Below are 21,902 nucleotides of genomic sequence, written 5' to 3'. Positions count from 1 at the left end.
GGAATAAATCCAAGGGATCTTACTAATTCACTCTCTTTTTCTTTCTTAACTACCTTTAGTGCTATTTCCTTTCCTGCCAAAGATTTAACAATGTGATCTCGTTTTTCTATTTTGGAAAAAAAAAAATGAATAAAATAAGCATTAGAAAGACTACAAAAAATTGTCATGTGCCACCATCCAAGAATAGTGTGATTTTTACTTGATATCAAGCTCAAAAAGCAAGGGGATTAATTTTGTGGCAATGTAAGCTTTATCTTACACGAGCCATTCACACAGGCTCCATTTGGTTTCAGAACATGGAAAAGAAGCAAGTAAATTATAAGGATGAAATGTGCGAGCTCTAGAGGGAGCTCAAATTACAGAGCCTTGGGTTCCTCGCTTGGGGTCCTTTCAAAATGACACCGTCCTAAAACAGCCTGCAGGCAGGGTCACGGTGACAGTCTCCTGGAGAGCTGATGTGTCACACGCTCAGAGGGTCTCTTCTCCAGATCCCTCAAATAAGGGTAGGGGAAGTCTGCCATTGTGCACAAGGAGGCAACCCTCTGGCTCCTTGTTTGGCCTCTCATGACCCCACCCTGCGCGCTGTTCCGTGGGGAAGGCCCGGTGGGAGTGAGCAGGCCTACTTCATCGGTAAGGGAAGAGCAGAGGCCAAGTCCCAGAGCCGGTCCCTTCTTGCCACACTGCCTCCTGCACACACCCCAATCTCCGGCCAGGAAAAGACGGGTGTAGATTTCACTCCACTGCCCCAAACTGTTCTGCCTCTGTCCTCACTAAGAGGACACCTGAGTTCTCAGGGGCTGAGCCCGAACTAGGGCCTGGAAAACCACTCAGGCTCCCGAAAGAGTTCGTCCTGCCACCGAAATCACGTTCTACAACACAACTAACTGCTAGTGATTTGGGAGAAGGAGAGGGTGGGGGAAGGACACCACCGACAGGCAACATCGGCAAGAACTTGAGAAATATCGCTTAAAACGAATGTGGCTCAGCATTAACACAAACGACAAAAATCCCAGTCGCTGCCTTGGAAGGGTACTGGCTGGCAGGGTCTGGGTGGCCCTGGTAACGGCCATAAATTCAAGCGGTGATTCGCCACGAAGCTATAAATCACCAAGCGTTTGCTGAACTTCCAAGCAAGCGGCGGAACTGGGAGCGTTCCAAGTATCAAGCCCTGCCATGCTTCCGACAGGTGATCAGACTGCAGACTCATGCAAAATTGAAGGCCACGTAAATAGAGCAGGGTGTCCCAGCATTTGGTGCTGGCAGCTCGGAGGCTACATTGAACACAACAGCCAACTGAGGGCGGAGGGGGGCGGGGGGGGGGGGTGGGGACGGGGACGGAGGGAGGCACGGAGCGCTTGACCCCTGACCCCAGCTTGCCTTCCTCTCCGAGTCTCAGGCGTCAATGCAGTCAAGAGTCCTAGAACTTTATGGCTGACAGGAATGGAAGAACAGGGAAAGGGACGCTCCCTCGTTCTCCAAAATAGTAAGGAAGACTTCCACATGCAAAGCGACTGGCTCGAGGTCATGGTGCACGGTGACCTCTGGGGCCCCTTCTGCTCCCTCACACACGGCACCCGGCCCAGAGGCTGGTGGAGGGTGGGCTCTGGGAGAGGATATGTGAACTGGAGCGACAAGGCCACAGGGCTGGGAGACAGAGACGCTTACGTCCATGTGGGAAATTCAAAGCAATTCAAACCTTTTCCATCGGGCTTTACTGACAAAAATTCCTTCCGTTTTTTTTTTTTATTCTGAAATACTGACAGATTCAGAGGAAGCTGCAGAACAATGGACGGGGTGGTCCCATGGGCCTTTTCGATCAGTCTCCCCCAGTGGTAGCAGCCCGTGTGGCTATGGCACAGCATCACGACCTGGAAACTGCCGTGGGTACAGTGCACCCAGCCCATGCACACCACACGTGTTTTACGTTCCCGGAACCTGTGTGTGTGCGTGTCGCTCTCTGCACGGCTGCCACTCACTGAGAGTCATGTGGTCACCAGCACAGTTAAGACCCAGAAAGGTGCCATCGCTACGAGGCTCCCCCGTGCTGCCCTCCACGGCCACGGCCACCCACTTCCCCAGCTCACCACCGTGAGGTTTAGCCCAAGGCACCGTGGAGGCGGGGCAGGTGGGAAGCTTTCTTGTTAGAGATGAAGTACACTAGGGCACGGAGAGATCACGTGACTGACCCAAAGCCCCAGGGCTAGAGAAGAGACCAGAATCCAGTTCTCCTAACTTCTAGCACTGCTAACATCTGTCCTTTAGAGGAGACAGCCCTAAGTCCCAGAACGGTACCAGCGAAACCCCTCCAGATGCATGACTCCCTTGAGGGCCACCCCCCACCGCCCCGCCACAGCCCGGAGTGCACGCACCGTTCACGCCGTATCTCATCACCGTGGTGAGCTGCTTCTTAGTCCTGCCGTCGGCTCCCAGCTGAAGCATCCCCAGGACGGACGCAATCCCATGGGGGGACACGACCACATTGTCAAGAGGCCGGGATTTGATAATCTGATTGAAAACCTGGATTCCTGTGTCGGAGCCTAATTCCTCCAGAGATAGGGGGTTGAACTGGGAGCACACAGAGGGCAAAGTCACTGTGGCCACAAGAAAGAAGGGGAAATGCCAGTTCATGGTTCCTTCCGGCAAGGACAACCTGAAAAATAAGATCAAAACGATACGTGACTTCCTAAGTGATCACTTTTGGGGGGACTACTTTGTATTCAACCTGGTAGGATTTATTACACCCCATATAACTGAGTGCCCTGTTAATTTACCTGAAATACGAGAGTGTAGCTGAAATCAGTTGCTGCTGTATTTTCTAAAGGGGAGGAGGGGCGGGGGGAGGGAGGGAGCCCCCATCTGGCAGGTTCCCAACTATGTGCCAGACACCAATCAGACAACCACCCTTCATCCAACGGACGCAGTATTTAATCAAGAACTACGGCATGCCAGGCCCTTTTTGAAGCACTGGGCAAACAATTAGAAATGATGGACGAGACCCCGGCCTTCCTGGAGTTTCCTTTCCAGAGGGGAGACAGAAAAGAAACCAGTAGGCGGTAACTTCAGAGAGGGATCAGGGCCGTGGCGATAAAACACAGTGTGCACGCAAACGGAGGACAAGTTGGGGACGACAGGAGATGGGTCACGGAAGACACCTCTGCTGAGGGGACACGTGTGAGGGGAGTCCTGAATGAGACAGAAGTATGCCCCACCCCCCACCAGCGCACGGCCATACAGGAGACAGTTCAGGGGGGACGTGAGGAGGAAGAGGGCCCACATCCCCAAAGGCCCATAGACCCTAGGATGTACGGCTCTTGGATTTCATTCTACGGTCACAAGAGGTGATGGGCATTGAGGAGGGCACCTGTTGGGATGAGCACCGGGTGTTGTATGGAAACCAATTTGACAATAAATTTTATATTAAAAAAAAACAAAGTCACAAGAAACCACGGGAGGGTTTAAAAAAGGGAGTGAATCCCTTGGGTCACTATGATTACTTTATAACCATATGTCCTTGTTTTAATTTTTTAAATTTTTTTATTATTATTATTGTTTGTTTTTTTTTACCACAAGCATGTTATTTCTTAAAGGATTGCTAATTAAAATAAATTTATGGGGCACCTGGGTAGCTCAGTGGGTTAAGTGTCCAACTCTTGATCTTGGCTTAGGTCATGATCTCATGTTTTGTAAGATCGAACCCCACCTCGGGCTCTGTGCTGACAGAGCCTGCTTGGGATTCTCTCTCTCCCTGTCTCTGTCCCTCCCCTGCTCACGTTCTCTCTCTCTCTCTCTCTCTCAAAATAAACAAACACTTAGAAATAAAAACAAATTTAAGTGACACCCTTAAATCTACAATAAGGCAGAACAATTGGTAAATATATCAATTGTGAGAATGGCACTGTTTACAGAGATACTCTCAATTACAGTGATTTGTTGGAAATACGAGTTCTTCCTTGATTACCACTCGCTGAGCTCCCTTTGGCTGTGACAAGTAAGAGGTAGGAAATTTACATGTTTATGGAAAAGCAAATACTTTCATTTTAAATGAGGACTTAACAGAGGAAGTCGGCCAAACAAAAGCAGAATTTGGGAATGTGGCTAATTTGATTCCTGCCTTGGAGACCCAAGCTTGCCGAGAAGCCAATTTGTCCTCCTGTCACGTGCATTTACGTGTGAGAGGTGGGGGATGTCTGCAGAGAACAAGAAAGAGAGGGGGGCCTTTTAGGAGATGGAGGCCTTGGAGCGGAAGGGAATAAGGTCTGTGTGCTCCAGACAGAGGGTCCCTGGAGCATTAGGCAGAGCTGGCATTGGGTATTTCCTTGTCTTCCTTTGGACACATCTGTCCTTGCTCCCCACTCCAGGATATAGTAGATGTTCAATAAATACACGTGGGGTTAAACCTGATGGCTTATATACTTTCTATTTTTGCTAATTGTTTTTTATTGCATCAAAATAATGTCTACTGAATGTGCCTACGACAGTGATCGTGTTTAGTCCTGAGCTCCGAACACTTTCCGAGGAGAGTGAGATTCACTGGGCTGGGGACAGGACTGCCATCAAAAGCAGACTTCGGCACCTGCACCCCCAAACCTCACCCAGGCCCACGAGGTGAACCACTAAGACCATCATTCGAGGGGATGTTGCAATTTTCTCATATATTGTGAAACAATCATGTTTTTAAAAATTTAGAACACTTGAGAGTTTCTCCAGGGCTTAATTGTAAAATAATTGTGTTAAGACAGCCTGTCTAAATTCAAAACATGTAAGTGACCTACATACGCTCCTACTTGGGGCTTTCCTATGGCCAGCGTGGCCTATTTTGACTTTGGCACCTAGGACTGGCTCTAATGCCATGACAATCCCCTGAGTTTCTCTCAGCCTGTTGGACGCTGGAGAGCTTCCAAATGCTGACTACGGAGGCTTTACCCATCTCATCTAAAAATTAGACACTGTGTCCTCCTGTCCTCCCTCCCTGCCTTCTTTCTGGAAATAAATCTCATGTTTATTTTTTTAATTGTTTTTTTAATTTTATTTTTGAGAGACAGAGAGAAAGAGAGAGAGAGAGAGAGAGTGAGAAAGCAGGGGAGGGGCACAGAGAGAGGGAGACACAGAATCTGAAGCAGGCTCCAGGCTCTGAGCTGTCAGCACAGAGCCTGACGTGGGGCTCGAACCCACAAACCACAAGATCGTGACCTGAGCCGAAGTCGGACCCTTAACCGACTGAGCCACCCAGGTGCCCCAAAAATCTCCTCTTTAAAACTTAATATACCGCAAAGCCTTTCCAAGTACACCATGATCTGTACACTCTTTGTCACCAATGGTCAAATCTTGTAACTGGCCCCAACTTCATCAATCTCAATTGTTGACTCTTCCGTTATAGTCTATTCTGACGTTACCTTCAGTATGCCTAATCTCTACTCCCCAAGCCTCCCAAAGAAATCCTCCCGGATTGGCAAAGGCTTGAATAAATATTTGAATCTGCACACTCATCAAGGACCTCAAATTGCTTTTGCCTCTGGTAGCTTAAAGTTGATTCACCCGCACATTACAATTTATGTAGACGGCTGTAAAACAGGTAGAAAGGATCAGTAAGAGAGAAAAATATTTAACAGCTCCAATGCCTTGGAGTCAGCAAGGATAGTCTCCCAAATAAATAGCCATCTTATTTGGCAGAATTTTGCTTGGTTATGACTTTCTGCTAGAAGAAGAGCTTCATTATGAAGTGGGGGACGGCTGCCATGAGTGTTTTTCTTGGGTTTCTGGGACTTGGGACGTTTTTGAGAGATGTCTATGTGCAGTTTCATAACAGTGTCCTGGGACAGTGTCAGAGCTGTGCAGGACTTGGAATAAGAGCTATTTTTGATTGATGTTCTGGGCATAACTTCTTCTTGGCCTCAGTTTCTGAGGCTAAATGCTCCCTCATTTAAGCTCACCTGGCTTACGTACACGTCTGAGACTGAGTTTTCACTCCTCTCCAAAGTTCAGTAGCCAGGAGAGGGGGTGCTGACCGATAAATCACTTTGGCTTATAAAATTCTTAGCTGATAGAGACTCATGTCCAAATAGACCATCTTTTACATGAACTAACCGCTGAACTTAATCAGGCTGTAAAATGCTTACTCTCTACGACAAGCAGCGTCTCCTTATGGAAAGAACACAGTAACCTCCTGTTTATTTGTAAGAGAAATTACACTGCAAGCCCTTTCAAGTAAGGGAGAAAGAATAAAGCTGTTGCCCAAATGTATTACATAGCATCGGTATGGAAGGTCAGAAATCTGTTTAAATGTTTCCATTTCTTGAGTACTCTTTTCATAACACGAAAAACAAAACAACACAACAAAAAACCAAGAGTCTGGTTTAGGACATTTTTAGAGGGAGATCATAAACCTATAAATAAAGCCAACAGCCCAGCCATATCATTTCAAACGTGGGCTTCTCTTTTCCCCCTACTTCTAGTTTCTCTCACTCCAAATCTTTCCTTTCCAGGGTCAGGGATGTTTTGAAAGTACAGTAAAACCGTGGATAGTGAATAACTGGTTCTGCGAGAGTTCCACAAGACGAGCAAACATTTCTAACAAATTGTAACTTGATAAACGAGCCACGTCTCGCAATCCGAGTAGTACGTGATGCTGAATGTCACGTGAGCACAGCTGAGCCAATGGTTCGCGAAATTTGCTTTGATATACGAGTGCCTTGGATTACAGGCATGTATCTGGAATGAATTATGGTCACAAACCAAGGTTTTACTGCAGTTGGGTACTGCTTTGAGCTTTAAGTGAGACCGAGCGAAGTAAATAAGCTGGTTTTTACAAATGCCGGACTCATTGTGCATCCGTACATGCAGCAAGGTCTCCCCGAGTAGGGGTGGACATCAGAGAAACCGACCGTCCACAGACGCCGTGGCTTCGACCATCACGTCCACACTGGCGATGCTCATATCTGCACCTCGATTCCCCAACCCCCTGCACAGTGTCAGTGCCATATTCTCATCTATTTGCTGCCTATGTTCACCTGACTGTTCAGAACATTATCTTGGCCTGAAAAATCCTCTGTAGGCGGATTATGGAGAAGCCACTGGGCGGTGAAGTCCACCAGCTTTCCTCTTAAAGGTCTTGGCCTTGGCCTTGCCCATGCTCATGTCTTTCTTCTCTTTCTTGCTCTCCACCTGGTGACAGCCGTTGCCCCCCACCCCCAACTCCTTCCGTGGCCTGTGGGAGGCTTCCCCTGATTGCCCCAGATGGGTCTGTTCTCCCCCTTCTCTGAATTTCCACAGGATTTCCTATCCGCACCTTTCATTTTGTTTTCCAAGTAGGCCCCCCACCCCCCACGAGACCGGAAGCTCACAGAAAGCAGGGCCACGGGCCTGCATGTCCGCAGGGTCTCACGTAGGGCCTTCCCGGCGGTCGTCACTAAGTCAAAGGTTGACTCGTGGGACTAATCCAGCTGTTCCAGTGTTTGGTGTGGAATAAAAGGCACTTTGAAAGGATTTTAAGCAACTGTGAGTTAGAAGGTTATCACCTACAATCTAGATTTAGAGCTGTTCTCAGGAAAAAGGAAAATGAATAGGACCCTGGGCCCTCATGCCCATGGCGAGCATCTGGCCTATGTAGTGACCACCTCTAGGGGCTGGGTGTGGGTTTCCTACGTGCCCAGCTGCATAGTCTACTGGTTCCCACTGGTCACCACCTCTTACATCACTTCTCCAGGCTGTGAAAAAGCGCTTGTAGCCAGACCCCTGCAGTGAATGAGTGCTCCCTGATTAAGCAATGGCAGATTCACCCAGCCGGTCACAGAACACGAAGCTTATTTTCAACCTAACAGTCTTTTTTTTTCTTTTTCTTTCTTTCTTTTTTTTTTTTTTTTTACAAAATAAAACCTACCTTACATACAATACCTGAGCAAAAGATAAATAAAATAGTATCTGTCAGCTCAAATGATAAATCATATGAGATCTGTCAGCTCTATTTAGCGTAACAAGTAAGATGTACACAAACAGTTTCGGGGGAAAATACTAGAAGACTCTTCTGGGTCCCATTCTTGGCCAGAGGATTCACATCTGTTTTAGGAGGCCCCAGGAGTATCTAATAAACGGCAAGCATTCCATCCCTTCTCATTCTCTAAAATATGTCTCAAGTGATATATTTTTATAACAGGTATGGATCAAAATCTTCAGGTCATGAAAGATTTCAAATATATGAAAAATAATGTAAATCCCTAGTACCCAACACCCAGAGAAAATGGTGATCAACTCATGGCTTATTTTATTTCTTCTAAAATCGACAACTGTTTTGAAGCCAATTCTGGACATCATCGTATTCAAACTACCTTCAACATATACTCCAGACCTAGGGAATATATGTGTGTATATACACAGTACCATTGTCCCACTCAAAAATTAGTGACTATTATGTTAATATCTAGCCAGTGTTCAATTTTTTTTTATACTTTATTTGAATCGGGATCTAAATAAACTCCACACATTACAACAGGTTGACAGATCTCTTGCCTTTTAAAAAATCTTAACCCCAGTTGCTTTATTAACTTCTTCCTCTGAACTTTTTTTTGTTGAAGAAACCGGGGGTCTTCGGTAGAGTCTCCCCACAGTCTCTATTTTGCTAACGGCATTCGTGTGACACTGCTTGACAGGTTCCTCTGTCTTCTGTACTTCCTGTAAGTTTTGTAGTTAGACCTAGAGCAGGGGTCTGCAAACTCCTGCGCCTGAGCTGGCCACACGTTTTGTCTAGGGCTACACTGAGCTCCTGCAGCAAGTTGAAAAGAGTTGCCCAGTTGCAACACGGACTGTTCGGCCAGCAAAGCCAGAAACATCTACCTGGCCCTTTACAGAAGGTTTGCCACTTCTACTCTAGAGGCTGATCAGTTTTTTTTGTTTTTTGTTTTGCAAGAATGTCGCACAGGGGTGTTGTAAGCAGGAGGAGAAAGTGGCCACATGGCTCTTTTTTGTGAGGTTAGAAGCTGCTGGTGATCATCGTCTAAGTGCATTGTTTCATTAGGGGTTGCCAAATGATGCTATTGTAGTGCTAACTTTATTAGTTGGGTACTTCTATAAAAAGACATTTTCCATTCCAAATTCGGTATCCTGAGGTTCAGCTTGTAGAGCAAAGGCAGGATGAATGCTAGATTCACCCCTTAGATCGTTCTTTAAATGATGAATTGGTTACCCTGCATCTCAGAGCTGACCAGAGGAGGGGTCTTGTTTGTTTGCTTAGTATAATTGTGAACTTACATTTTTCAACATATTCTAAGGATCTTGACCCACTGAAATTGTATTCTTTTTCTCTGATGCTCAAAATGAGCCTCGTCAGGTTGAGCACCTAAGCCTTTCATAGGACCTCACAGTCCCAACAGCTTCCTTGTTTTCTGCTTTGACGAGATATTGCAGGCCCACTCTGCACCCTTCCTGCCCCAAGTAGAATCAGCCACTTCTCAACGGAGCTCTGGTTCCTCTTGGCGAGCGAGAGTATTTAGAGACCATCTGAGTCTCCTCACCGAATAAACTCCAAATAAACTGAGAATCCTGGGCAATGTGGAAAAACCCGAATCTACTGACAGCACTCCCTGGACTATATCCAAATGTTAAAGTTCAAATTATGAAAGAGAGACCGCTTACCTGTGAACTAGTTTGCCCCGCGTGGCCACAGAGCCCATGAAGGAACAGTGGGTGAGGAAAGATGGGGGGGGAGAGATGGGCATTTCAAGCGGGGCTGGGACAATCAAAATGGATCACCCTCTTGTGAAGGCAGTTAGTCTCCTGGATCAAACCCAACCTGATGGCTTGTGGGAACCAAACAATGCGAGTGCCTGGAGTGAACAAGTGGCATCCAGCATGACAAGGAGAGTCCCCCAGGGTATCTCAGGTGGAAAGGGGTAACCACCATCCCCTCCTCTCCATGAAAGCTGACATTTCTCAAGGAATGGGAAACTGCAGACGTCCTTCTGGTTTCTGTGTTTGTAGTTTCTTGATTCTTAGAACCAAGGCCCCTTATTGTTTTGCCTTTGGACCAACCATTTCTTCTATAAGGGCTATAGAGAAAAGCTGCACATCAGATTGTATGGAATTGTAGCATCTCCTGCCAGTTTTTCTGGACCGGGCTTCCCAGAGTCTTCCAAGAGCGAAGGAAAAGTGCTGGGCTGCTAGAGACGTCCACGTGGCCTTACGTAGGACTGTGCTGCCCAGCAGTCAGGCCCCCAATACTCTGCCAACAGGCAAGGGTCTAACTCTTAAGGGTGTTTGGCAAGAGGCATTCTAGACACCTCAGGAGTTGGCCCCCAGTGATTAGGGCTGTATCTGCAAAGTGACAGTGGCTGTCATGCACCAATAATTGAGGTTAAGGCTCAAATATGGTCCTATAAATGCAAGAGGATGATTCTGGCCTCTCAGACTTCTGCAAACATTATTGCAATAGATTCCATCAAAACCTGTCTTCATTTTCCTAATACCTACCACGTTCTCTTAAGATAGAAAAGTAGATGAACAAGCAAAACTGTAGAGTGCATCTTGATACCCTTGGGAAGTACACACAGTGTGAGCAGAATGAGTCAGCACCTTTACAACTTAAGGGAAGAAACAGGAAATGCCAACCGATCAAAGTGACAGAGCTTGGTGGTTTTAAAATGTTCTTTCAGGTTACTGAGGGAGGCTTACAGACCTCTTAGGATTTTTTCCTTAAATTTTTTCAGACTTCAAAGTGCATGGTTGATCTATGACACTGATTAAGTTAGCCAAAAGGAACCTAAAAATGCTCAGGAGCAAAATCTCAGAGCTGAAATGTACGGCAACAATGTCTAAAAGGTTCCTTCAATGAAGAGACACATTTTTTTAAGTACACTCTGACATCCAAGTGTATCATTCATTCTGAAATCCCTTTTGGGGTAAAAGGGGGAGGCCAGGAGGAAGAAGGCAACTGGGGCTTGGTTCGTTGTCTCTCCCTCAGAATACAAGATCATGAGACATTTATTCCGTTTTCCTCTAAGAGTCAGGGGAAATTCATCTAAGTTTCAAATTCCAATTTTATCATCCACTAACCAAGGGATCCAAGGCAAGTCACAATCTTTACCAATCTCAGCTTTCTCCTCTGCACTCTATTTATTACCAATCAAATTCCAATGGCGGTCGTGGAAATTCCACGAACACGAACAGAGACAGACAGTAACTGGCACAGGGTCCACCTCAGAGTGGTACCCAGTGCATGTTGGTTCTTCTTCCCTGGTCTTCCTCTTTGCTCAAGACCTGAGATAGTCTCTGGTTTTTATTTCAATGGCTACTTAAAAGAGTCTCAATGATCAAGCTAAGAAAATGGGTCAAACACAATACTTCCACCTTGAGGTAGCCCCGTCTGTATCTGTAAGACTTCCTTAGATTATTTTAAGACAGAGTAAGACCACGCTAAGTGTGTTTTCCATGTCTCCATAAGAGAATGAAGGGATTCGGTTATGATGGGAGTAGAGGTGGGTACGTTCCAAAAAACGTTTAATGGTTCCGAGAGAGGTTTTTCGGTCTGTTGTCTTAGGTCACTAAATCCGTTTCACTTATGGTATCAAGTCCTACAGACTTTCTCAGTAACACATTTTTAAGATGCAACAGTTCAAATGGGTGATTTCCTAAATGACAACAAGGGCGGGCGGGCGGCGGGGGGACCCAAGATGTTACAGTGATATTGACCAGTGTACTTCTCAATCTTTAAAACAAGGTAGCACCTTCTCTAGACATCAACAAGTATTACAGATACTTCACAACTAATCATACTTTTAGTAATTGTGAAAATACATGATAAAAACTACCATGAATCGATACACACTCTGAAAAAAATGCAAATTCTTTTTATCTATAACGGCATCTGGACACATTTCAAAAAACCGTATTTTGAGGTATTATTTATTCAGTCTGTACTCAAGGCTCCATGGACGTGACTTTTCTGAACCCTGAGAATAACTCTGATGTTGTCTATAGGTCCCCAATTCATAGATGAGAAATCAATGCTCTCTGGGTTGTTGCTAGCAAAAAATGGATCAGTAGGTGTTGTTAGTGTAAATGGATTAAAGAAAAATAGAAAACAACTTCCTAAAAAAGCAATTTGGGTATGCATCATCTTAAAAACGTATATACCTGTCAGAATAGTGATACCCTTGTTATGGATCCATCCTATGGTAATAATCAAATAGATTTGGGCCTAAAAATGTTCACTGTGGAGTTATTTCTAGTGGAATTACTGCAATATTCTTTGCAAGAAATAATCGCAGTAACAATGATTACTGCAACCTACCTTTTATCAGATTGGTGTGCTTTGTGGCGAATATTTGCACCTGTTACCCTCACAGGATTGCTGCTGTGAGTTGGAATCCATTTTCTTAGCGGGCCTTACGTGGCTTGGAGCTCACAGACACCATTCCCTGACCCTGCTGGAGGCCAACAGCCACTAAATACTGACCCAGGAGTAGGAAAGCTTAGCTCCTTTACCTTCGGGTGGCAGAGACCACGTGAAGGTGAAGTTGATTCTCCAGAGCTCCCCATGGGATTGGGCTGCGGGGCTTCACCCCGATTGGCTGCTTCCTTTCTAATTCCCACCTCCCCGCCTGTCTTGCTGTCTCGCCCCAGAGCACTTCCTCGGTGAATCATTTTCGCTTTCTCCTTGGCCCAGGGGCGACGTGTGGGAGAGCACAGGGTCGGTCCATGACATTCATCCAGCTGCTAAGAAACTATCTTGGAAGAAAATTTAAAGATATGGAAATACATTCTGGATATATCCTCATTGAAAAAAGGAAAACTATGATATGATAAGCTATGCAAAAATAATACACAGGCATAAAGACTAGAAAGATGGATATCAAGACATTAGCTACATAATCATTCTGATGGTGGGAACAGGAGGACAGTTTATTACCCTTTACAGTGTTCTGTAGCTTTCAAAATTTCTACGGTGAACACATCACTTGAAACAAGCATCCCTTTTTCTGTTTATAAAACCACGGCAGTGGGAACTTAGATCAGCTTAAATGTGGAGGAAGGGGGAACAGAAAAGAGCACACGACAGCGGTTAAATCACAGGATCATAAAAGCCTGAATAAAAAATAGTAGTTATTGGAAAAGGAGAAACAGTTGAGGAACAACATAGCGGGATCCCTTTATATACGCAGATGAGCGTTATACCCCATTCCAAGCCAGAGGCCATTTCACGTGGAGCCGTTTCAGTAAGCGATGGCTCCATTTTGACGAACCCGATTTGACACGTTTATATACAGCTAAACCTACATATTAGATATTTAAAGGCAGGGACTACAGTTTATTAGTTTTCTTATTCCCTGTTTACCATAGTACCTGGTATATAGCAGGGACTCAGTATTCGTGAATTACATTGTCGCTCCATGGTAATTAGCTGTTCCTGTCACTATTTTAAGTAGCAGCAGCAACTGTTATTGCTAACTTGAAAAAAAAAAATCCAATTTGCTTAAAACTTATGGAGAGTACATTCGTAAGCGCTCAACGATAATTGCTGTCATTCCTTGAATGTCTACCATAAGGCAAGACAATGAACCTCGCATTTTATATATCCAACATCTAGCTGAATCCTCAACTTAGGTAGGCATTAGTATTTATACGTTACAGATAACAAAAATAGAAGCCCAGGAAAAGTAAACAACCTGCCCAGAGGGCACGTGGTGAAGACGTGTCTGAAAACCCACACGCTTAGCCAACAGGTCATGCTGCCTCCCGCGGTGAAGTTCAAAGAGTCAACCCGAGGAAAATGTGGAGAAACGCTGCCTTCTTTCTAACTCTCTGTCCTGTGCTTGAGCCGTCAGATACTGGGAGCAAACAAGTGACCACAGCTTTACAAGGCCCCAGAATTGAACAGAACGTTTGTTACTCTGGGGCTGTGGTTCTCCTCCGGGAGGGTGGTGACACTGCCCCCCAGGGGACATCTGGCAAGGTCGGGAGACATTTTTGGCGGTCACAACCGGGAGGGGGCGTTCCTGGTGCTGCGGGCTCAGGGATGTCGCTAGACGCCCTCCCATGGGCAAGACCACTCGGCCCCACGCGGAAGCGTCTGGCCCCACGCGTCAGGGCCTTGCTGGAACACCCCTTCCCACTCTCCTCCACACTGCGTCACACAAGGACACCGCCGACCAGCCTTGATTTAGCATCAAGGCTTCGGCCTGCAGTCCCACGCTGGTCCCTCTCAAAGCAACAACTGTACCGACACCGACGGTCGCAGCTGGTCTCCCCGGAATGGTCGACCCGAGTCTTTGCCGCGTGGGAGAGGAGGGAATCCAGCAGGTTCCCTTCTGTGAATCCCAGAGGGGAAGCTTTGTGCGACGGTGGCCGAAGCTTGGGGCTGTCAGTCCACCTCATCAAATCAGGTTCACGGGTATTGCCCATCATGAAGATGTTCTGGAGGCCGGGGAGGGGGTGGGGGGGGGGTAGGGTGGGGAGTGGCGCCCCCCCTACACTGAGCTTCCTGCCCAGAGCAGCGGGGAGGCATTTCCACCGGCCCGGTCACCAGCACTTACTCCTCCACAGCCGCCCGGGGCTGCGTGTCCTCGGGGCACCCCTGACAGCCTTCCCACGAAGCGGCAGCAGGGAGCCGGGGCTGACATGACCGGGCTCTGCCCTCCCCACCTGCTGCCTGGCCTCGCCCCCCACACCACCACCACCCCCCCCCCCCCCCCCGCCGTCTTTTCTGCAAAGCCAAAGCCAGCTCTGGGATTCAGGTTCAGGGAACGGAACTACCAGGTCCAGAAGGAAAAACCGAAAACACCTGCACATACCCTCAACTATTCTTACGGCCACTGTACTTACTCCCTGGGAACTGTCTGAACTCGTTACCCCCGGGTACATGCTTTGCACAGCAAAACCGAGCCCCGACTCCGACTTTCCTCCCCAACCTCGTGAAAAGGGAGCAGGGCCCGGCTGGGGGGAAAGGAGGCCCAGCAGGTGAAGGCTGAATCGGGTCTCGGGTGGCGCCCTGCGAAGCGCCACCTACGGGAAGCCCGGGTCCCCCCGCGGAGATGTCCTCTTTGTCTCAGAAGGAGGTCTGGTCACAGCCAGACTCCGAGGCTGTGAGGGCCCCTGTGTTGGCGGCATTGAGGGAGGATGTGGGCGCTCATCGGGCAGGACCTGGAAGACTGGGGCACCCTCATGTGGGTCAGCGGGGAGAAGGTTGAGGAAGCCCGTATTCACCTGTGTGGAGAGGACTCTAGGGTTCTGGGGCTCAAAGTCACAACTCGGTTCTCCTGCAGGCTGGGTGGGACTTCCAAGGCTGCCATACAAGGGGCTGCGTGACGGCGGCTGCAGTTGGTCCACTCGCTCTTCCAGAACATCGATGGACACCAGCGTGACGGGCACGGTGCCGAGGTGAAGACGTGGCCACGACAGACTCTCCCCAAGCGGAGGGCCTGGAGCCAAGGTTCCCAACCGGGGCGCGTCTGAGCCTCGGGGAACAGGCGGCAACGTGTGCAGACATTTTCCGACCCCGCTGGGCACGGGGGAAAAGCTGCTGGCATCCAGAGGGCAGAGGCCAAGAGGGACACTGCTCAACACGCTCCAAGGCTCAGGAGAGCCCGCGCAAGGAGCTGTCTGCTCGCAAGGCCAACACAGCTGAAGGGGAGCTCTGAGGAAGGGCCGCACGGTGTGGGGGGGAGGGAGGGGGGACATGGGAGGTGGGGAAGGGCCTCACAGGGGGACCTCACAGGTGGGGAAGGGCCGCATGGGGGATGTCAGAGGGTGAGCTGGACATAACAGGACAGGGAGTGGGGCAGGAAGGAGTATTCCAGACAGAAGATCTCAAGTGCAAAGAGGTCTTATGTTAGGAGGTATCATAAATGGTTCTGGAAAATGAGATTCTGGAAATACTGTTCTTTTCATACCATTACATCTCATAGTGTTTCTAAGACAAGGCCTGCCCTGGGGCCATAACCCGGACAACCGGCTCATGAGGACACAGACCAGAGGCCAAACCAGACAGGAGCTGGAAGAACCATCAGAACCATCAGAACCACTCTGATGTCCATCCTGTCCCACTGCCTTCTTTCTCCACAATCAGACCTCTGGGTTAGCAGAGGCAGGAATCAAAACCTTACTTGTTCCTAGACTCGAAACTAAAAGCGTGACTCAAAATAAGAAACACTGACAAAGCAGACCTCTTCAAAATTAAAAATATTTGTTCTGCAAAAGACTCTGCAAAGACGATGGAAAGACAAGCTACACGCTGGTAGAAAATATTTGCAAAGCACATATCTGACCAAGGACCGGTATCCAGAACATATAAAGAACTCTCGTAACGCGACATTAAAAAAAAAAAAAAAAAAAAAAAAAAATCAAACACTCCAATCAGAAAATGGACAAAGACATGGATACACATGTCGCTGAAGACAATCTACAGATGGCAAATAAGTTCACAAAAAGGGGCTCAGTCCCATTTGCCATTAGGGACACGCAAATGAAGCCCACAACGGGCCATCACCTCACGCCTATCAGAATAGCCAAAAGAAAAGCTAGTGATCATGCCAAATGCAACCACACAGGCAGAGAACCTGGATAGTTCACACACTGCTGCTGGGTATGTAAAACGGTTCGGCCAACTCTGCAAAGTGGTTTGGCAGCTTCTTATAACACTAAACATGCGGGGCGCCTGGGTGGCTCAGTTGGTTAAGCGTCCGACTTCCGCTCAGGTCATGATCTCGCGGTCCGTGAGCTGGAGCCCCGCGTCGGGCTCTGGGCTGATGGCTCAGAGCCTGGAGCCTGTTTCCGATTCTGTGTCTCCCTCTCTCTCTGCCCCTCCCCCGTTCATGCTCTGTCTCTCTCTGTCCCAAAAATAAATAAAAACGTTGAAAAAAAAATTTAAAAAAAAATTCTTAAAATGACACAATTATGAAGATGGGGAACATAAAAGCGATTGCCAGGAGTTAGGGTGGGTTGGTGTGGGTGGGTGACACGTAGGGTCCTTAGGATACAGCTCTGTGCTATCTTCCTGTGGTGGTCACACCAATCTACACGGGATAAGACCGCAGACAAGTAAGTGCGCGCGCGCGCACACACACACGCACGCACACACACACAAATGAGTGCCTGTAGAAACCTCAGTGAGGTGTATGTTTGTACCAAAGTCAATGTCCTAGCTGTGGCATTTATTGTTGTGTATAGTTACATGACGTGTTACCAGTGGGGAAGCTAGGTAAAAGGTACGTGGGACCTCATTACATCGTTATTTTTTTACCTGTATATGAATCTATAGCTATCTTAAAATAAAGAGTAAAAAACAAAAAACCGTATTTTCAAATTTTTGTCAGTAAACACATGCACCTTAAGACAGATTTTCTTTTAATGTTTTATTTATTTTTCACAGAGAGAGAGAGAGAGAAAGAGAAAGAGAGAGAGGGAGACACAGAATCCAAAGCAGGCTCCAGGCTCTGAAGCGTCAGCACAGGGCCCATTGTGGGGCTCGAACCCACAAGCCATGAGATTATGACCTGAGCCAAAGTCGGTCGTTTAACTGACTGAGCCACCCAGGCACCCCAAGACAGATCTTTTTTTTTTTTTCAACGTTTATTTATTTTTGGGACAGAGACAGAGCATGAACGGGGGAGGGGCAGAGAGAGAGGGAGACACAGAATCGGAAACAGGCTCCAGGCTCCGAGCCATCAGCCCAGAGCCTGACGCGGGGCTCGAACTCACGGACCGCGAGATCGTGACCTGGCTGAAGTCGGACGCTTAACCGACTGCGCCACCCAGGCGCCCCAAGACAGATCTTTTTTAAATGTACTTAAATCGTTTCCCAGCACTGCAAGCACGCTTAAAAACCCAATATTCTAAAAAAAGATACCCAAACTATGTTTTTGCATAATTACGTCTCCTCATAACTCTTTGATTAGTCTTCTTGGCCTCTGCAGACTCCTGAGACAAACCACCCAAGTTCAAATCCCAGCTCCACTACCAATTCACTGGATGACTTTTGAGAAGTACTTCTCTTCACTGGGCCTCAGTTTCTTCATCTGTAAAATGGATTCCTAAAACAGCAGTCTCGCCTTACGGGCTGCTGTGAAGAATAAAACAGGGCGATACATCTCAGGTTCTTTGGACAGTTCCTGAGCTCAACCACAGCTGTCTCTGTCGTTATTGCCACTCACTGCCATTATCACGGCAGCTCAAAAGTCCTCGGGTCTCTCCTCCGCCTCTTCAGGCCCACACGCCCACCTAGCTTCATAGTTCTCTCAACAGCAAAATATCCCCCAACCCCAATTTCTAAACATCAAAACAAATTTTAGGAGCTGATTTTTCTATTTACGTGTAGTCTTTTTTCAACTGTAGGCCATTTCCTTCATTTCTTTGCTGTGGGGGGAATTCAAAGGTCTACGAGGTGACTTTATCAGAGCTCAACAGCTGGTCACAAGTCCTCAGGGAAGGTGGCCTTGTGCTCCAGGGAGCAGCAGCCAGGGTCCACGTGGCCTCCACCGATGGCCCTGGTGATGGGGTCAGGAAATGACTGATGGGACTGTGTGACTTTGGAAATGGGTTCAGTTTCTAGCGACTTTCCTCGTGTTCTTTCCAAGACTGCCAGGCTCATGAATAAGAAAAAAAGAAAAAAAATGTCTTCCTACCAGCTGAAACCAAAATAGGGTGGGATTAGACTAAAACAATTTTAAAACAATTTAAAAACCTGCCTCAGTGGTCGAGAACCTCAGTGGTCCAAGTCTGACTGTAAGCCGACTCTCATCTGTTTTACTTGCTTAGATAGGAAAAAAAAAAAAAAATCTAATACAGAATATGCTTGATGATTTCCCAAAGAAGCCGTTTAGAAATAATTCTGAGCTACAGTGGAAAGCCTATTATGATGGTAAGCAGAGAGCAGAGGTAATACAGGAAAAATACCTTACATTTTTAGCAAGCAGAGCCGACTCAAATGGTTTCCTTTAAAAAAAAAAAAAAAAGTTAAGTAGAAAGCTGCATTGAAGTCCCCTTATCCATTTTCAGAGAAATTCTGAGATGGGAGGAACAAGTACATACTCATCCCTAAACTTGCTGTCCCTCCAGGTTCTATGACCCAGTTGGTACGAGCACCCCATCCACCCCCAAGAATCTGAGCCAAAAAGTCTGAGAGCCACCCATTATCTTTCTTTCCCCCACTTGTACCATCAACAAGCTATCACTGTACCTCTGACACCGTTCCTGAATGGTCTACTCCCTCTACCTCCTTTGCTCCCAGAGTCAAGCCACCAACGTTCCGGAAAGAGGACATTAGTCCCTGGAAGAGAACACTGGGCTCTTATACCCACTTCACTGTCTGTACTACCCCAGTGACCTTGAGGACCAGAAGGGCTGACCAGGAACCTTGGCACCCAGACCAGTGTTAAACCCTCTAACGGCATCCCTCGTTCTTACAATGAAATACAGAGTCCCTCCCACGGCCTATGAGTTGGCCTGCCTTGTGCGGCCTTGGAATTTCTTCCAATTTCTTGGAATGAGTTGGCCTGCCTTATGCAGTTCACAGGAGCAGCCGGGCTCTTTCCAGCCTGTGCTCACGCTCCCCCCTGAACGGAACACTTGCCATCGTCCCCCCTCCTTGTGCCTGAGAGCGAGGGGCGGCCCGTCTGTCGTGTTCACCGCTCTCCTCCAGCATCCAACATGGCACACGGGACACGGAGGTACTCAACGTGTCATCAAGTGTTGATGAAAAAAAAGAGCCGGGCTTTCAGCTATCAGCTTAACTCCCTTCAGGTACTAATGTATTTGGGGCAGTCATTTTTCTGAAACGAAATTCTAGACAAGGTTTCACCACTTTGGCCCTATTGGCATTTTAAGCACAAAAATTCATGGTGGGAGAGACTGTCTGGTGTACTGTAGGATGTGGAGCAGCGTCCCTGGCCTCTACCCACTGGATGCTGGTAACACCCCCTCCCCCTGAGTTGGGACAACCAAATGTCTGGAGACACTGACAAATGCTCGGGGGTGAAAGGGAGGATCATCCTGGTAGAGAACCACTGGTCCAGAGACAAATTAAAAAGAGGTGGTTAGGACTTTAATGCTGCCCACAAAATACCCAACCGATACTTTGTATCACATTGAGCAATAATGCATTTTAATAATTACCCAACTGCCATTGACATCATTTCAGTGGAAACATGCATTCCAGGAACATTCACGAACCACCAGGGAGGGGCTGGTTGGTCCGTCCTGAGAGTCAACTCAGCTTTCTGCATCGGTACTGTAGGTGACGTCTGAGGTCACATCAGTACTGTCTGATGGGAAGTGGCTGGTGGAGAATGGTGGAGAGGAATAGGGAGTGAGAGAAGAGTTGGGGGAAGGATGGGGTTCCCTGTATCCGGTAAGAACTTCTGTCTGTATCTGGCACATGAAAACAGGAGAGAGAAACCAGAGAAATAAGAGACCGCCTTCATGCTTGGGGTCTTTCCCCGAGACCACAACCGACAGAACCCGCAGGCAGTCTTTTCACGGTGTGGCAAAGCCACAGGAATGGAACGTGAAGACTGAATCTCAACCCAGAACCAGCTCCCTGTCCACTGCCAACCCCTTTGACTAATGTGATGCTGCTGACATCCTCGTTCTACCTGCCACACTGCAACAATATTTTCAATTATTGGTTAAACTGCAGATGCCCCATGAGTCATTTAAATAAATCTCACATGTATGAAACAGTCAATTGTGTTCTCAGAGCAATTCCCAGCTGTAAAAATAGAGCCACACAGAACATATTTTTTTCTGCAGCTAATTGAAAATACTGCACATATAATGCATGATTTAAAGCACCCAGGAGGAATTCCAATTTGCATTCCCTATTTTAAAATGTACAATCAAGCGCTGTCTTAAAGCGCCCTGCACGTTTAAGTCAACATTGCTCGCCTGAAGCCCCAACCACTTCTAAATTTTCACACTACAAATTGACGACTGAGGATTTTAATGCTCCGAGTGACTTTTAAAACAATGACTTCAATAGAGCTGCGTTTCCTGAGAAAGCACTCAGACTTGACTGGTTCAAACCTCACAGCCCAGACAAAATTCCCAAAATGGCAGCGAGATGCCCACCAGGAAGAAGGGACTGTGTGGAACATCCTTCGCTTGGGAACCCAAGCTGTGATCTCTTCAATGCCCACAGGACTGCTCTGGAGTTAGAAAGGAGGCCTCGATATTCTTGATGGTTGATCAAATGGTGGTTGGCAGGGTATGTGGCAATAAAGAAAGGGGTTGTCAAAGTAACAGGTGCCAAAGAAGGAGTGCCCAGACTCTCGGGGTCTGGAGGAAGGGGGCTGCAGAACTCCTGATCATCTTCCATTTCGAATAGAGTTTTAGAAGTTGCACGAAATACTCACGCTACTTCCTACCCAACACCACGGTTCCCTCGGTCCTGCGCCCTAAGTAACACACAATGACAAGGGTGACCGGCAGTGTGGCAACAGGCGAGTGATAACCAAACTGACGAGGAACTAAAAGCGTCGGAATTTAAAGTAACAATGGACGGTCGACATACAGTTATTGAAGGAATGAAGGTACCACTCGCAAAGGAGTGTTACTCCTTGGATATGCGAACCTTTAACCCCTCGCGTTCGTTCCACAAATTAGGAAACAGAATTGAGAAGTAATGAAAGGACTCCAAAATGATCTATTTTGATAACCTGTCACCAGGGTCTAATGTCTCATATTACCTGTAATGAGGACGTAGACATCCCCACCACTGGAGGATAAAGGCATCTACTGTGTGGAACCGTGTTGACAATTTTTAGCCTCCTGTGCTGATGGTCCAGGAACTTCCCCACAGGCCATTTGGAACAGACCCAGGCTGAGTTCTAGGACTCGGGCCAGGCACCGTCCCGCGTGCTTTCATAAGAGACCGATCGACCAACCTTCCCATAGCCAGCGGGCTTCCCGCGGAGCTGCTGTTG

General features: G+C 47.5%; 1 protein-coding gene across 1 annotated transcript in view; it reads right to left on the bottom strand.

Annotated features, from left to right (window-relative positions):
- The window catches only part of SERPINE2 (serpin family E member 2), a 61,409-nt gene that overhangs the window by 23,444 nt on the left and 16,063 nt on the right, over positions 1 to 21,902 (bottom strand). The window contains exon 2 of the mRNA XM_040450870.1: positions 2,370 to 2,650. Within this exon, the coding sequence (XP_040306804.1) occupies positions 2,370 to 2,628 (259 nt within the window). The 5' untranslated portion in view covers positions 2,629 to 2,650. The remainder of the gene's footprint in view (positions 1 to 2,369; positions 2,651 to 21,902) is intronic.

The sequence above is a fragment of the Herpailurus yagouaroundi genome, unplaced genomic scaffold, assembly GCF_014898765.1.
Source record: "Herpailurus yagouaroundi ecotype Mexico unplaced genomic scaffold, PumYag 202, whole genome shotgun sequence".
Taxonomy (NCBI): domain Eukaryota; kingdom Metazoa; phylum Chordata; class Mammalia; order Carnivora; family Felidae; genus Herpailurus; species Herpailurus yagouaroundi.
This window is presented reverse-complemented; position numbering and strand designations above follow the sequence as displayed.